At 33.6% G+C, this 18,716-nt stretch overlaps 1 protein-coding gene across 1 annotated transcript in view; it reads right to left on the bottom strand.

Moving 5' to 3' along the window:
- The window catches only part of LOC150101923 (uncharacterized), a 1,001,066-nt gene that overhangs the window by 795,169 nt on the left and 187,181 nt on the right, over positions 1–18,716 (bottom strand). Inside the window, exons 10-17 of the mRNA XM_090399931.1 lie at positions 18,259–18,381; positions 17,904–18,026; positions 15,671–15,793; positions 8,730–8,843; positions 8,428–8,559; positions 6,213–6,338; positions 5,842–5,964; positions 1,284–1,418 (exon numbers count right to left, since the gene is read on the bottom strand). Coding sequence (XP_090256057.1) covers positions 1,284–1,418; positions 5,842–5,964; positions 6,213–6,338; positions 8,428–8,559; positions 8,730–8,843; positions 15,671–15,793; positions 17,904–18,026; positions 18,259–18,381 — 999 coding nt within the window. The remainder of the gene's footprint in view (positions 1–1,283; positions 1,419–5,841; positions 5,965–6,212; positions 6,339–8,427; positions 8,560–8,729; positions 8,844–15,670; positions 15,794–17,903; positions 18,027–18,258; positions 18,382–18,716) is intronic.

The following is an 18,716-nucleotide window of genomic DNA, read 5'->3' as shown; positions in this document are numbered from 1 at the left end:
TCCACCCGAGCACTACCTCGTTCGCCTTGCATTCACAGCAGCTGTGATTCTCAAGAGCTATAGGGTATTCCCACTTTATGTGGCTGCTAATTCATAATTCATAACCAGTATAAAAATAGTAGACACAATACAACACAACACAACACAACACAACATAAAGAAAAAAATTCATTTTAATTAGGAAAAGATTTTTGAAAAACTTTCTAGTGTTTTTTCCCTTGGGAGGGGGAGGGTGGCAGTAAACATTAGAAACACAATTGCATTATGTCCTCCCACCACAAAACCCACATAACGAAAATCTAAATCCCTATATCCTGCCCAACCATACAATATTACTCACACATTTGGAGTAGTGCACTGAAATCCTCTCTAAGGCTGTTTGTTGCTCAGAAGAGGGAAATTCTTTTAATTAATGATTCCTCCCTCAAAAGAGATCCGCTTCAAGTCCCTTTCACTCAAAGAACAGACATTCAGTTTCTGATATGCTTCTTCTATAGATACTTTCATGGCAAGTGTTCTGCTGAATTGGCCATTATCATTTTCCTCCACTTTCCTCCAAAATCATAAGAACAAGAGTGGCTGCACTCATTTGCAGTCCAACTTGAAACTTGCCAAACCAACTTCTCTGCTCCTCTTTCATTCCATCTATTTCTGTTCTTTAAAACAGCCTTTCCCACTCTACTTTCCCAAAAAAATACATACTTCAGCTGTACAAAAAAAAAAAAAAAAAGTCAGATCCCTCCTTTTCTCTTCCCCTCTTGCTCACACATGGCACTGATATACCATAAGTCTTGTAACCAATTGTGTGTGAGTCAAATAAAATAAAATAAAAAAGTTCTGTGTGTGTGCGCGCGTGCGTGATTATTCCAAATTTAGTCAAAATTGGCTGAATGATACAACCTATAGAAGTGTATGTTTGGAAAGGATTCTCAACTCCATAACTCTCCATTTTGGTCTGAGCATGTTGCAATTTTCTGCTACACTTTTTTTATAATTTCAAAGTCCTTTCATTAATTAAATTTGAGGAGATGCTGCTTAAAAATTGCTTGCAACTCTTGATGAATAAAAGTGGCAGATTAAAAATATTCAGTCTAGAAGTAAAGCTGCAGCAAATGGAATTTTGGTCTCAACAATTCTTGTAAATTATCCATGTTAAAGTTTTAGTCCTAAAATAGCAATGAATATAAAAAGCCATTTATAATTACTTAACTGATAATGATCTAAACCTACATAAACAGTACTATACTACAGGCTAACAACTTTTCATGTGTGGATAAACTTACCTTCGCAATATCTGAAAGGTTCCCCTGTAAATCCTGGGGGACAATAACAATGATAACTTCCTGGTACATTAGTACAGATTGCTCCTTGCCCACATAAACCAGAGGGTCCATGGTTTACATCACACTCATTAATATCTATACAATAAAGAGAAAATAAATGAATAAGAAAATATTACTAATGCAAAGAGAGGCTAAATTTCAATTAGGTCAATATTCTAGTTAAGACAAATTAATGTAATCTGTTTATCTGTGCAAAAAGCATAAACAATTAAAATTAACTGCACCTTTACTGCATAACACTTTTATTATGAAATGAAGCAACAAGAGTTAATATGGTCTAACATACAAAATTATGCAGTCAACACTCGTTTGGGCTTAACCACCTCTGACTACATTTTTCAGAAGCATCATAATGCCCACCAGCAAATAAAAAAAATAAAATAAAAAATAAAAATAAAAATAAAAAATTGTGTGTTAAGAGAAGAGTTGTCTTTACTCTTCTACTGCTGTAAAGACCTGATAAAAATGGAATGGAATAATACAACGTAGCAAAATTCATTTTTAAAAATTATGGAAACAACTATGGTGTTATAAGTAAAAAATTTAAGCTTAATATAAACCAAAATAATTAGATGACATTTTAAGGTATGACTTTATGTCAAGGTATGACTTTGACCTTCATGTCAAAGTCATCAACTGGAGTATACATATATATATATATATACAAAGAAACAAGCTACGTTACAATACACATAGTATGCTATGCACTAAAAAAAATTTTAAAAATAAAAAAAAACTTATTACATCAAAGCTAGAGTTCAGTTATCTGTTTAGTTTTATTATTATTATTATTATACAGGCACCTCAATGGAGTCCAAAGACTCATCATGGAAACCCAATCTATCATACTTCTCCTTGAATCCATTAAACAGACAAAGCACTCACAACTGACTCTGGCAACCCAATCCACTCATTCACAAATTCCAAGCAAAAAATCTAGTCCTCACACACTACTAACCACACCTTTATTCAACTTCCAGAGATTACCCCTTGTTCTGGGGTAATTTCTGGAAGTTGTTCTGGTCCCTCTAGCCAAGTGCTGAAAATTCAAATAGTTCAAAATTACTGTGAGATAAATTAGCAAAACTTAATTTTGTTAGTGATGTTAATGTTGACATTACTTTTTTTTTTTCGCCAGAAGTCAGGCCAGCAGTTGACCAAGTTTCACGATTTTTATCAACAATCCTAATCTAAATTATAATGGTGGAATAAAAATCTCAAAAATATGGATGTCACACATTCATCCTACATAATGTCTTTTCAAGTCTCCAAAAATCTGCCTTGACATATTTGTTTAATATGAGTCTTATATTGGGTCAAGTTCCAAAGGAGTGGAAGGAAAACAAGATTGTACCCCTTCATAAAGGAAGTGACAGAAGTCAAGCATCAAATGATAAGCCAATGTATGTGTCAGTTGTTGTGGTTAAAGTGTTGGGAAGATTGGTGAGAATCAAGATCCAGAATTGAGTTGACAACAGTGGTATTATCTTTCATGGACAGCACAAATCTGCTAAAGGGAGGTTATGCTTTAGTAATCTACTTACTTATTATAATAAGGTGACGGCTTCCTTGGACAGAGGAGAGGGATATACAGTAATATACTTAGATTTCGAAAGCTTTTGACAGATTACCACATGATGAGTTGATAGTCAAACTAGAGAGGATTGGGTTGGATATTAGACAAGTGCATTGGATTGAAGATTGGCTGTCTGATTGGTATCAACAAGTTGTGTATGGGGGGAGCAATATCCCAGAAGAGGAAAGTCACTAATGGTGGGCCTCAGGGGTCTGTTTTAGGGCCATTGTTGTTTGACTTGTATGTTAATGATACTGGAAAAGATTTGAATGGAGATATTCAGTTGTTTGCAGATGATGCAAAGTTGGGATAAACTATGAGGAGTAGAGCAGATGTGTGGACTTACAAAAACACTTGAAAAGACTTAGTGAATGTGCACAGGAGTGGGAATGCCAGTTCATTGTTATTTGGTTATAAAATTTGGAAAGCAAAGATGGGATGTAGAATTAACTCTTGGTGGGGATACATTGTTGGAGGTGGAGAAAATAGATCTTGAGTGATAGTGGATAAGGATTTGAAATTTAAAAAGATGTATTGCTAAAATTGCAAGGACAACACAACAAATTCTGGGAATGATGCAGAGGACACTGACTTGCAGAAGTAAGGAGGCTCTGTTTAGGCCACATATGGACTACTGTGCACATATTTGGTCACCTGGTTTTCAAAAGGATGAACAGATGTTGGAGAGGGTCCAGAGGCAACTAACCAAAATAGTTTCTGATCTCTGGAATGTTGAATATGAAGAAAGGTTGAGATAATGCATTTTGCAGAGTCCAGTGGATAGAAGGAAGAGGGGCAATATGATAGAGATGTACAAGTTAGTAAGGGGTTGTTATAGGATTAATATTGAAAAGGATTTTCATAAAATGGTGGGAGATGGGAGGAAAACAAGAGGTCATCCCTGGAAGCTTTATAAGGTGAGTGAGTGAGAAGCAGGTTTTTTGCATGGAGAGTTGTGAATGATAGTGTATGCTGAATATTTGAATGTGTTTAAGGTGTAGTATAATGAGTTGTGTGTGTGTATGACAAAAGGGACCTCCTAGATGAGTCTGTGACTCCATGGAGTCTTATAATAATAATAATAATAATAACAAGCTCTCCCCTTAGGACTAAGCAATATTTCATGTACTAGCTACCATCAATATTGTTTTTCTTCTAATCTATCTGTGAGTAATCTCTAGTTTAACTTCTGTTAATTTATCTGTTAGTAATTTTGAATTAAACAAATAACAGGACTCTAACTCTGATGTAGTAGGTTCTTTTGTTTTTCACCAGAGGTCAGGCTGGTGGCTTTAACAGTTGACCAAATTAGTGTGACTTTGGCATAATATGTGTAGTGTATTGTAACACAGTTTGTTTCTTTGTGTGTGTATATATATATATATATATATATATATATATATACACTATATGTGTATATATATATATATTCCAGTTGATGACCTTGATATGAAGGGTTGAAACATCAGGTAATTATTTTGATTTATATTAAACTAATTTTTTTTTGCTCTAACATGGTAGTTGTTGCCATAATTTTTTAAAAATGAATACTGATCACTTTGTAGCTATGAAAGAAAAGAACAACATAATGAAAATTTCCCTAACTTTCTTCTTTAGTGATTTCAGCGAAATGGAAGACAAAATTCAAAAATGAATTTTGCGATGACCACATATTTCTGGCAAAATAATCATCAATTATGAAAAAAATCATCACTTTGACTACATTAAATACTAATAAAATAAACCACAAATAAATATTAATATAGCAAAATAGTGCTATGTTCACAGAAATTTCTAAGATACTTAAGTCTGCAAAAGAAAGACTACTATGGTCATCAACAATCATCAAGTAATTCCAGTCATAAATTAGAGTAACTTTTTGTTTTTCCCCTTCCAGAAGAAACTTGGGTTTTTAAGTTCACAACTTAGCAAAATCAATAGAAGAATTAAATACTAGTTAGAGTTTAGGAATATCTCCTCTTATCTAGTATATTATTATTATTGATCTTCAAGGAGTCACAAGACGCATTACAGGAGGCCCATCTTAGACAACAAAGTCTGTCATTGAATTCCATGGTCCAAACACCCTCCACACAAAAAATGCCACTTATCATCCTCCTACTCACTACCTCCTTTCACAATTTCAAGGGAAGCATTCAACCTCAGCAATGGGGAAAGGTAGAAACTGGCTGCCTACTGATTTAAAAAAAAAAAAGGGGGGGGGGGGGGTTGAAAAAGAATACCATATTCCCTTTTTAATAAAAACAGCATATAGTTAGAATTTTATTTCCTTTTCATTAAAATGTTTGAAAAAAGTCTATATATTTTAAATATTTAAAATATTCGTGTATATTTTATATTTAAATTAAAGCATGCTATGGAAGCAGCAATACTATGCAAGCTCATAAAGGAATTCAAACCCACCCCTTACTCAAAATTACTTTCATTATAAGAAAAAACCAATAACAAATTATGAGTTAAAATAATTCCTAAATAACATGACAATCTGTTTCTTGAATTTTTAATTCAATATTCATCAGCACCCTTGATGTATTAGCTGAATGGGCTGTTATAGCCAACTAACATCGCTTGTTATAAACTTAATTTATGCTACAGAGCAGATAATTATGGATATGTAGTTTTATGCATCTGTCAATTGGTTATGTTTTGTTTTGCAAAGAGGGGTGATGGGAAGGAACCCAATTCTCTCAGAGAAAAAAAAAAAATTACACCACTGTATAAGACTGATTAACTCACTCTAAGCTCTTATAATGCTCAACTCATCCTAGAGGAGATCTGAATCCAGGTCTGGTCTGTTGAACTCAAAGACATGGTCATTCTTTTGACACTGCACTATAACAGCACTTAGAACTCAATATATTCAAGTAATATAATTTATATAAGACCTCATACATTACATACCTAAGCAGCCAGCAGCAATATTATTTGGATCAAAGGTAAATCCCCTGTCGCAAACACATGCAGCTTCCCTTCCATTTACCTGACAAACAGCATGGGAACCACAGTCAACTTCTTCACATGGAGCTGGAAAAAAAAATTACTTTGATCCTTATAGACAATAATTAACAAAATAATCATTTAAAAGCTACTGCCATTTTATGGCTATTTTCCCTAATTAATTAATAAAATTAATTAAATGATCTATGCCTAAAATATTGTTAAAATTTAAATAATAATTTAACACTTGTTTATTCATAACTTTAATTGTAGAATTATCTATAATTAAAAATTACACATTTCTACATAGCAATCAGTAAATTCAATCAACTTACAAGCACAGGAGACTTTTGCATCCCCATAAAGATTATCAGGACAAGCACATTCATAGCTGCCTTCATTATTAATGCATTTGGCATTAGTACCACATGGAAATGGACCAAATAAACACTCATTTATATCTATTTTTAAAAAAATGCAAAATATTAATGGTTTCCTTAATTCTGAACATTCCTCATAAGAATTTTAAAAGATATTTAATAAACATGTAATGAATACTGATGAAATATTTCCAAAATATTTATTTATCATAAATATACATTACAAACTATTATAAGTATTTTCTTAGCATAATCGTAATAATAATAATGTCAACAGAGAATTGTAACAAAACAAATTCTCAAATTGTTGGCAATAATTGATAGGCCTGGTTTGTAATATTTAATTATGATAGTGCTTTGAATTTTTTTATTTTATTGCAATATAAAAATGCAATATTTTTATATCATGCTGTTTCTATCAACATTTACAATATTGCAAACTAAATAAATACTTTTTTTTTATCTTATTTAAAGAATCAATCTGCAAAATCACAATAGACAATATACATTTAATCAGTCAAAGCATTCAAATGCAAATTATAAGAATAAAAATAAAAAATTATAATTATAACAAATTATAAGAAAATGGGAAACATGCTAACAAATTAACTATGAGCTAAACTCAAAAATAAAGCAAAAAAGATATTTAGATAGACATGATTATTGTATTTAAATTTCTTAAGTTTTCTCATCAATAAAGCTAATGCAATAGTTTGAGGATTGTTTTATATTATACTTAACAAGATATTAAATTCTTGTTTTAATTCTTTGTTGTTGTTGTTGTTGTTGTCTTGTCCTTTGAAGAGTCCTAGATGCCTCCAGTGCGCTCCCCACACTGCCTCGGCCATGTCAATGATCCCGCTCGCACAGAGCTGCCGTTCAGGACTAGGATCCACTTCCCGCAAGGCCGCTGCAATTGCTGGACAGGCAAAGATGTGAGTGGAGTTTTAATTCTTTACCCAAGGCATAAGCAAACAAAGTTTACACATTAAGTATCTTCATGATTTTGCCTGAATACAGACATCAGTTGCCTTAGTATTCCATTATGCAAAAAACATTATGGGATGGATCATTGCACGGATTAGCTTTTGACTGAGTTTGTGACAAAGGTCTATTGAGTAAACTCCCATCATTTTGTATGCCATTTGACTTCTACAAATGGGTAGCCAGCTTTCTGACTGGATACTCAGTGATAGCAGATGGCTCCTTATTTTCTAAGTATACAACTAATGTTGAGATCCAACAGGAGTCTGTTCTTTTCCCCATTCTTCCTTTTATACTTTTATATATAAATGATCTACTCCAGCCGAATACCAATCCAGTAGTACACAGTTTTGCTAATGACAGAACATTTCATTCATTCCAACAAGTACATGTAAGAGCCAATTAGACTAGAAATTTAATTCAATGCTTATCAAACTTTTCTAGCTACAGCCAACTTGGAGCTATCACTTGTTCCTCTATCAATAGGTCAGAGTTTACCACCAGAGGTTAGCCTTCATATGCTGCTCTAAGTGCAAAAATTTATAGAATAATTGTCATAACATACACAACTTGAATATTTTCAATGAAAAATAAAGTAAAAGGAAAACTGGTATAGGATTTCTCAATATACTGTAGTGACACAGTGGCTGATTGTATGTACCACTATGCGCTTGAGTATTGAGATATACATGTGGTAAAATATAATGTATATATTGAAATTAAATGAATTATATAAAATAACTTTTTAATTAATATGATTTTTAATATATTGCATTCTAAACCATATATGAAAAATTACAAATTAAGATTAAAAAAACTAGATATTTATTAATAAAAATTCTCCCACGGCCCACCAGGAAAACAACTTGCACTTAAAGGACTGAAGATAACCATTTGAGAAACTCTGATAAACTTACTGAAGGGTGAAAGAGCTTGAAAAAGTGATGTTAGGTCTCTACAATAGAATTCTTGGATTATCTAACCTTTAGCATAGATATTAACATAATATATTACAGTATTAACATACTATATTGCCAACTTTTTGCTAGATGGATTATCTTTTAAAAGAAAAAGAAAAATTGATATTTGAAAAATTTTATTTTTGTATTTCCATAAAATATTCTGAAAAGTGATATAAAATGCAGTTATTAAAAATATTCTAAAATAAATTAAATTTTATACTAACCTCTACAGGAACTATCTATTGTAGGTTTGATTTTCTCATATCCTGATTTACATTCACAATGGTAACTTCCAACTGTGTTTTTACATGTAGCCCCTCTGCCACAAATATGTGGTGTTCGACATTCATCAACATCTACATAAGTAAAGAATATTAAGTGAAGTTTATTGTCATGTAGTAATTTAAGGAATCTGCATATAAAATTTAATAGAAAAAGAGATACTCATATTATGAGAGATTCACAAGAATTACACGACCAATTCTGAAGTTAAGATGATATTAAAAAAGGAAAAAAGTTTACATACCAATACATTCTATTCCATGAACTTGAAAGCCAGATCTACACTGGCAACGTGATCTGATACACTGAGCATTAGTAGTACATTGATAATCACCCTGACATGGCACATCAACTGCAACTAAAAAATAAAATAGCAAATATTTAACAAAATGCTTAAATAAAAAACACAAATACTTTCTTTCTAACTAAAAAAAAAAAAACTGTTAGTTAGAAATTAATCTAAATCATATCTATGATAAATCTGGTATGAAAATCAGCAATAAATGGGAAATATGGGAAAATTAGCAAAAAAACCCTGAAAACATTCTTGGACAAGTTATACATTTAACTATTTATTTACAACATTTAGTGAAGATAGCAAATTAAATTAAATTAATACATAAGGCTGGTGGTTGGAAGCTAGTTGAATAAATTCATATGGAACAAAGACAAAGACAGCATTCAAACTAATTTTAACATATAAATTGGAGGTCAGTTCAAAATAAAACAGTTAATCAAAGAACTGAAGACTAGAGATATAACAGTTATTAGGAAAATTAATAAAGTGAATAGATGGCCTAGCTAAATTGTTCTGGGAGGCATGAATGACTTGAAAAGTAAGAAATATACAATGAGAGACCATATAAAAGAAGGTTGATAGTAGAAGAGAAACAGAAGAGTGAATATGTAAAGATCATGAACCCCCTGCCTCAGTATGATATGACTGAATTGAGAAGAAAGCCATGATTGCTAATGAGTCAATGAGAAGATTGTGATGAGGAATGGTGTGCAGTTTATAGATATATAGAATGAATTTGGTGGATAAATGAAATTGACAGACAAATGATGCATATGCCTAACAGACTGCATTTGAATGGGTTTGGAATTAGATATTTAGAGAGAATGTTGTTCTGTGAGAGAATAGAAGTGGAAAATGAGGAACATTAGAAGTATTGGTGGTGATTGGGAGGTGCAGAAAGTGTCTAGCCTCCCCTGGGGCAAATGAGCACAGAATTGATTGTGAACAGCTGGATACAGTTTCACAGGTTTCAAATATGAATGATTTAGTAATACATATACAAATACATATACACATAACTGTGGGCCCAAGATGTGTAAATGCATATTCTTGAATGCCAGAAGTATAAGAAATACAGGAGAGGAGTTTTTTGTATTGGTCAACTTGACTTGGCTAACAAAAAATGATATAGTTATAGAGATAGAATGTATTTTCAGAAAAGATAGAGAAAATAAGACAGGATAATTACTGATGATAGCTGAAAAATTTCAACAAAAATAAGAAGGATTTTAGGTCTGAGACAGATGGTTCATTTGAAGTTATATGATATGAGATATCATATAACTATGTATAAATATGAGAGGGGTGCTTAAGGGTCAAAGCTGTATAACTGAGAGGAGACCTCCACATAGCCTTTAAAGGAATGCGGAGAACCGACCAGGGCTTCTGACCTAATGTCCAATCCTCACCTTCTCGTGGTGCACCCTGTTGGGTATCTACTTTGATACTGAACGAACGAGGATGGGCTGGCAATTTGGGATTTAGCCGACCAAATTGTATTCTTATTGGTTAAACCAAATTAAAAAATGATGGTACAACATGACAAAATTTCATGCCGGCTGGGGCGTCGCCCGGTTAAACAAGGCCCCCGTTGTTTTCGCCAGGGAACCAGGGCGAACAGCGAAAATTCAGCTACTGGAACAAATCTGAAAACAAACCCCAACTCAACATCACCAGAGTTAAAGATCGGTACTATCAACGTAAGAAGCCTGAATGGCAAAGAAATGGAGCTAGCTGAGGAATTAGATAAGTACCAGATCGACATAATAGGGGTGACTGAAACAAAAAAGACCAAAACTGGTGAGATCTTTCTGAGCAATAAATACAAAATGTTATATTCAGGCAATGACAATCAAGGAAAAGAAGGAGTAGCCATAGTATTCAACACAAAATACGAGGCTAATCTTCTTGAATGGCAGTCAGTCTCAAGTAGAGTAATGTGGGCAAATATGAGAATGGGGAACTGGTCAATGAGACTTATTTGTGCCTATGGTCCCACAGAAGGTTCTACTAAGGTAGAAGTGGAGGAATTTTTTGACGCTTTAGAAAAAGCAACTGACACAATGAAAAAGGAAAAGTTGGTCTTTGTTGGGGATCTAAATAGTAGAGTAGGAAATGATTGTGAGACATACAAAAATATTTTGGGAAAATTTGGAGAAAAGAGCAAAGCTAATAATAATGGCAAATATCTGTTGGATTTCTGCTCAGGACATGGACTGGTTATTACTAACACCATGTTCCAACATAAAAATGTGCACAAATTCACATGGAGAGAAGATGCTAGGAATAAGAAAAGTCTCATTGACTATGTTATTGTTGATAGTGATGTTTTATCCCTGGTGCAGGACACCAGAGTGTACAGAGGATTTGAAATTGGAAGTGATCACTATTTAGTCTTGAGCAGGATAAAATTGAATTTCATATTGAAAAGAATAACATGTAAGAAAGTTTTAAAGCGAATAAAAGTTGAGCAGCTCTCAGATGTGAACTGTAGACTAAAATACAGAAATATTATTGGAAAGAAAATGAAAGAGTTTGAGAACAGGAATCAAACCTTGGAGATTCAGTGGCAAACTCTGAAGGAAACATTGATTGATTCTGCCAGAGAGGCATGTGGTGAGGTTGTGTGCAAGGATAAAAAAATCAGAACTCCCTGGTGGACACAGGAAGTTAAAGAGGCAGTGAAGGAAAAGAAGAAAGCATATCAAAAGTTCCTGGCAAATAAGTCAGCTTTTACTCTTACAGAATACAGAGACAAATGTAAGAAAGCTAAACAGTGTGTAAAACTAGCTAAACAAAAGTCATGGGAGGACTTTGGCAAGGATATAGAAAATAAATATCAAGAAGGTGGCAAAATATTCTGGAGGTTGTTGAAGAAGCTTAGGAATGGAGGAAAGAGTGCTGTAAAAGGAATTAGAGATGATAAAGGTGAAATGAAAACAGGAGAAAAAGATATCCTTGAAGAATGGAGTAATTACTTTGAAAAACTGCTAAATGAAACAAGCAGTGATGACAGCACAGTGATAAAAAACACTGACCAGGCATGCAGTCAGGAATACATATCCATACTTGAAGTAGAAAAAGCCATCAAAGGCTTGAAATGTGGAAAGGCAGCAGGAGTAGATGATATTCGACCAGAAATGCTGAAGTATGGTGGTATAAGAGTCTTACAGTGGCTGCACTGCATAGTTCAGAAAGCCTGGACAGAGGGACGAATTCCCGATGATTGGAGTAGAGCTCTCATAGTACCCATATATAAAAAGGGAAATAAAACTGAATGTGAGAATTACAGAGGTATTTCCCTACTGAGTGTTCCTGGCAAGATCTATGCAAGTATACTTGAGAAACGGTTGAGAAGAATTGTGGAAGAAAAGCTTGGTGAAGAACAAGCTGGATTCAGGCCAAATAGAGGCTGTCAGGATCAGATCTTCACTTTACGACAAATAGTCGAGAAAGCATGGGAATATAACAAAGATCTGTATTTAAGTTTTGTCGATTTGGAAAAGGCATATGACAAGGTACCAAGAGAGAAGCTATTCAATACGCTGCAGTTATATGGTGTCAATGGGGCATTATATCAAGCAATACTTAGTCTTTATTTGAGTTGTGAGTCAGCAGTTAGAATTGAAGGAAGTACAGGAAGATGGTTTAATGTTAAATCTGGTGTGAGACAAGGATGTACATTATCCCCTCTGTTATTCATTATCTATATGGATCACATTATGAAGGAATGTGGTATTAAACCTGATATCAAAATTGGAGATGTTAATGTCAGCTCTTTGCTTTATGCGGATGATGTTATACTTCTAAATAAATCCGCTACAAGTCTGCAAGATTCTCTGACTAAATTGAATAGCTGTTGTAATAGATATGGTATGAAGGTCAGCAATAAAAAGACAAAGACAATGAAAATAGGCAGAATCATTGAAAATGTCAACTGTGCTGTGAATGGAGAACCTGTGGAACAAGTAAAACATTTCAGCTACTTAGGCACAATTTTTAGTGAAGATGGTAAACTAAATATAGAAATAGACAACAGAATCAGCAAAGCTGGTATCATGGGAAGTCAATTGAATAAATTCATATGGAATAAGAAAGAAATTAGTCGGAACACTAAATTAGCTGTATACAAGACTGTGTTGAAACCAATTTTAACTTATGGATCTGAGAGCTGGGTCAGAAGTAAAACACTTGACCAAAGACTAGAGACCGCAGATATGAGAGTCCTGAGAAAGATTAGAGGCGTGAACAGATGGCATCAATGGCAATATCATATTAAAAACGAGGATATTAGGAAAGAACTTGACATTGTCAGCATCCAGGAATTCGTTAGCAGAGCTAATCTCAGATGGTATGGTCACTTAAATAGAATGGGAGAGGAAAGATTAGCAAAACAAGTGTTCTCTGCCCAGTTGGCAGGAAAACGACCCAGAGGAAGACCAAGATATAGGTGGATTGATACGGTACAAAGTGCCTTAGACGATAGAAATATAAGATCTGATAATGTTGGAGTCTTGACAAGTAACAGACTGATTTGGAGGAAAATTGTAGATAGGAAGTTAGTAATGATGTAATTTTTTCATGTAGTACTGTCATATCCTGTACACCCCTTGAGGGTACATGGCAGGAATTTGGATGATGATGATGATGATGATGATATGAAATACAGCCAACAGGAAGAAATATACTGTTGGTTGCTGTTATAGACTAGGGAAGAGGGAGATTCAGAAAGATGTGGATGCCATGCATTGGCAGATCAGCACAATGAGAGTAGGCTGAGCAATTATTATTATGGGGGGGGTCTTGTACTACCTATGGGGGGGATAGGAGGAAAGGGCACACACAGTAAGATGGAAATGGAATTTATACAGTTACTAAGGAATAATCACCTGAAATAGTATATGATGTAGGGTTTGAGAGTGTTGGATTGGGTAATAGCATCAGAAGATGTATAACTCTTTCTTTTAAGGTTACACGGTGATTAGTATTCATATTTATGAATTTAGGGACACAAAACACACGTGTTGAAAAGATTATTTTACTGATTAATAATAAAATAATAACTTTACGTTTCAACCCCTGTATTGAGGTCATCTTCAGAAGGATACATGTGTATAAGAACAAGCTACATGCTATTGCACTCTATACAAGTAAATTACATCTACGTTGTTAACTAATCTTTTTTCTTAGCCTGCCCTCTAGTGGAAAAAAAAATTAAATAAATAAATAAAATAAAATAAACAAAAATAAAATAAAAACTACAATAAACTCTGCTAAAGTCCTCACGTACTAGGATTCTTCTGGAATTATACAGTTTATATTGTTATATTACAATTATCTTCTGGATTTGTGCAGTACAGGTTGCTATTGAATATTCAGGAGGAGAGAAAAAAGAAAAAACACTTCACCAAGTCTTCTTGTATTGAGATTTTTCTTCGTGGTTGCTATGAAGGTTGTAGATGGGTTCTCCACATTCTTGGAATTGTTAGACCATCATTTTTATTCAGATTCGGATCATGTTTGAGCATTTCACATGCTTCCTTGAATTTCCACTCGAACCAGGTTTTCATGCGGTGTAGGGACTTGGTACCTTTCCAGTCAATTCTGTGGTATATGTTTGGAGTGCATGGTCAGAAAGGCCGGTTTTTCCAAAATGGAGGTATTTTATGTGACGTTTGTGTTCATCCTTTCTGATTGGGATGGTTCGCCCTGTTTCCCCTATGTATGGTATAATACATGTGCAATCTATTTTGTAAATCCCTGGGTGGGCTAAGTGTGGCAGGGGATCCTTGGAAGAACTGAGTAGGTGTCTTATAGATGTGTAGTTTTTGGAAAACTATTAGATAAGTTGGAGTAAATGGGAATGGACATGAAACTGGTGGCATGGATGGGGACAGGTCTGACAGACAGATGCCAAAGAATAGTATCTGGTGGAGTGAAATCTATGTGAAAAGGGATGACTTAGAGCTCTGTACTAGGGCCACTACTCTTTAATTTGTACATTAATGATATAAGGAATGACTTAAGTAGGATATTCAGTTCTTTGCTGAAGATGCAAAACTGAGGAGGGCAATAGTGATAAAGGTGATATAGATATCCTGCAGAATGATTTAAATAAATCGGTAGGGCAAAAGATAATGATTGTCAATTTAATGTCGCAAAATGTATGCAATATTATGGTATGTTACATGTGCAATCTATTTTGTAAACCCCTGCATTTCAGGATTAAAAGATTATACACTTTGATGGTATAGTATTACAGAAAATTGATGATGCCAGTGATCTGTGAATGATGGTGGTTGAAGTTCAGAGGTTATATTGCAGAAAATGGCAAAAGAGCTCAAAGAATTACTTGGATGTTTGAAGAACACATCGACAAGTAAAGATAGGGATAATGTTATTATCCCTCTTTACAAGATCATGATTCATGACCTTGTAAAGAAGTTAATAATCATAATTACTGCACAGATTTGGTCACCCAGGTTTCTCTCCACCACCACTTTCTGGGTTTCAGAAGGGTATCAAGAATATTGCCTATGAGGAAAGATTGATGGTGTGTGTATTGCAAAGTTTAGTCGACAGATGGAAGAGCAATGGCATTATAGAAACTTATAGGTTACTTAAAGAGTTTGTATAAGAGAAATTTTTCAATACATAACAAGGATAGGGAGAGAGAGAGAGAGAGAGAGAGAGAGAGAAATGAATGAATGGAATAGATTCTTAGTGGTCACTGTGAGTTCCCTGAATGAGTTTAATGAGAGGTATGATAGGTATTGTGTGAATAATGATTAGTGCAGGTTTCCTGTGATGAATCTTTTGACTTCATAAAGTTACCCATATAATAATAATCAATAAAACTCACTAAGCTCTTCATTATGTTTACTTACCTCTGGTGCAGGCTTCTCTAGCATTGCCTTCATACCCTTCTACACAGGAACATTCATAAGTACCTGGCAAATTTCGGCAAATGGCATTTTCTGGACAGGGATGCTGCAGACATTCATCAATATCTAAAGAAAAGATTAAGCTTTATTCAACAAAAGGAACAAATACAGAGAGAGAGAGAGTGTGTGTGTGTACAATGACCAACAAATTCCTAGACTGTATAAGATAATATGTAGTCCCTTGTGACTTCAAGTAAATCCAACATTAACACCATTGCCAAAATATTTACATAACTCCTGTGCTTTGAACATAACAAGAACAGGTCAGGCTAGTGAAACCTTACAAAAATTGACCAATAGGAGGCAAACATACACATGCTTGGGCAGCATTCATCATCACCTTTAAGGTCTGGCAGTAAGTATATTCCTGTAAGCTCACACAAAACTTTTATAGTTTCTATATTCGGCTTTGAAATGATGCTGGATTTAATATCCACTTAATTTATTATAGGTTTTTTTTTTTTCATCCATATCTTCTTCTTTTCAATGAAAAACTGACATTTTGAAAAAGAAAAAGAGTTGCAGGGTGCCTAGAATCTGGGGAGTAAAAGGGATTATGAATAACAGTCATACTGTTTCATTTGTTGTTTCATTCCAAACTAATTAGCTAACTTGCAGTTGATGTTGCTGTTTTCATGAAGAAGCTCCCTTATCTCTCCCACATTGTCATCCAGCTTGGTTGGCTGCATAGTATTGAAAATCACATACCACCTAAATATTAATAGGCATTACTGTCACAGTGGAATTTGAACTACAGCCTGTACATTGTATATGGGACCCCACCCTAGAGGCCTGAAATAACTTGCAAAATTGTCATGTTTGGTTTTTACAACAGAATTTTCCTGGATCTCATGGTCTATCCATGGCATTAATGTGTTATAGCAGCTTTACAACTTTTTATGGATGGGATTAGCATTAAAAAAATTTGAATCCATTTTGCTCATCAATGGATGTCCCAAATATTGAAAATTGCTTGTCTATCTTTGAGATGAATCTTTCGATGAATCAAATGAACTGTTGTATATAATGAAATGTGGTTCCATTATAATAATCCAAACACACACAATCTATGGATGAAGAATGATTTTGAATCCAATAAAAAATAGTTTTGAGAACAAAATTACTTGTGCATTTAATAGAATATCTGAAAATAATCCACTTTGGATATGGCATACTGAAAAATAATCAAACTGGTCAGGTTAATGCAAATTAAAAACTTGTTTTTAATCTTATAAATTGATCAAAAAAATTATTCCCACTAATGAAAAAAATAAAAAATATGTTTGGAACTGTTAAATAATCTAAACATGTTAAATGTCTGATGCTCAATGCCAACTATAGCATCACTATTAATGACAGAATGAAGAAATATAATGGACTGAAAAATCATTCAACTGATTTGGTTATTGCAATTTAACTCACATGACTGAATTATTAACCAATTTTTCCCAACATGAACTCCATATATTATCTAACCTTAAAAAAACCTGAATGTGATACTGCATATCAAATATAAACTGCAGGTCTTGTATAGCAATCAAATCTTTAATGCAGCTAGTTTTTTCTAAACGATATCAAAGTATTATGTTATATTTTTAATATGTAATTAGAAAAAAACCAGCTACATTAAAGATTTCATTCATTAAAAGATTGTTATACAAGGCTTCTAATAGTCTATTTATAATATGACTTCTAAATAGACTATAAATAAAAAAATGAAAAAATTATAGTGAAATCACAAATAAGGATCTCATAGGCTTCAATTCCTACTGCACGATTTTCCTTTACATTAGCCTCAGCAGCCTGTTACAGCTAAGTAACTTTATCTGGATAATGGCAGATAGTTAATTCAATTTCCAGAATCTATATCTCCAATGTTTAGGTTCTCTGTCTGGTTTATTTGTTTGCCAGGAATAAAAAACTAAAAGTTACCAGGAGAAAATTAGAATGTTCCTTAAATCCCAGATGGAATTTAAACTCAATTATTTATAACAAAAAAACATCAAGGAATTCATTCTTAAGTGATGAAATCAGAGAAAGCATTGTAATAGATAACTCTCTAGTGCTGGTTTCCATGAGAATGGTGAGGTCCACAATTCACTGATGATACCACTCATTGAAGTTGCTTTCATAACAGACACACACACACACACGCATAACTTATGTGAATACTTACCAGCACATAAAATTTGTGGGTTTCCAGTATATCCTTCTTGACAAGAGCAACTATAGCTCCCAGGATTGTTATGACAGATAGCATTATATCCACAAGCATCAGGTCGACTGCATTCATTGTCATCTAAATCAAACAAAAGCAGAGAAACATAATTAAATAAGAATGCTACCTAACTAATTAAATTATTAAATAATGTTATTGCTTCTTTGTTAGTAGTACAGAGTTATTTAAAATTTGGGATTAAGAGAACTGTAATTATAGATTAAGAAGCACTTTAAAAGTAAAATTATATTATATAATTTAAACATATTGATACACTAAAAAGAAACTAAATTATATAAAATAACATGTGTACCATGGCAACCAGCAGAAAGATATGAGTCTCCTACAAATCCTGTCTTGCACCGACATGTATAACTTCCTGGACTATTGGTGCATTCCGTGTTAGCGCCACAAGCATGAGGACATTCATTGATATCTAGGAGTAGAAGAAATTTTATGCTTATTTTTAAAACACTCAAGAATAGTTTAAAAACAATATTTCTAAAACAGCTATTTTTAATACCCTAGGATGGAATCTTAGTTGCAATTCTTTTTAAACTAAAGTGGAAAGAGGATAAGATAGTTCCATTGCATAAAGGTGTCTTCAAGAAGAAAGTAACAAAACTACAGACCAATTAATATATCAGGAGTGGTTGTTCAAGTATTGGAAAAATTGGTTAAGGTTAAAATCCAACAGTGGATGGATAGGGATGCAATACTGTATAATGAGCACAGTTTTGCAAAGGGTAGGTCCTGTCTTAGTAATTTATT

Source organism: Typopeltis vanoorti, chromosome 11, assembly GCF_054136105.1.
Source record: "Typopeltis vanoorti isolate ZY-2024b chromosome 11, IOZ_Tvanoo_1.0, whole genome shotgun sequence".
Lineage (NCBI taxonomy): Eukaryota > Metazoa > Arthropoda > Arachnida > Uropygi > Thelyphonidae > Typopeltis > Typopeltis vanoorti.
Note: the sequence above shows the minus strand (reverse complement) of the source record. Positions and strands in the feature narration are given on the sequence as shown.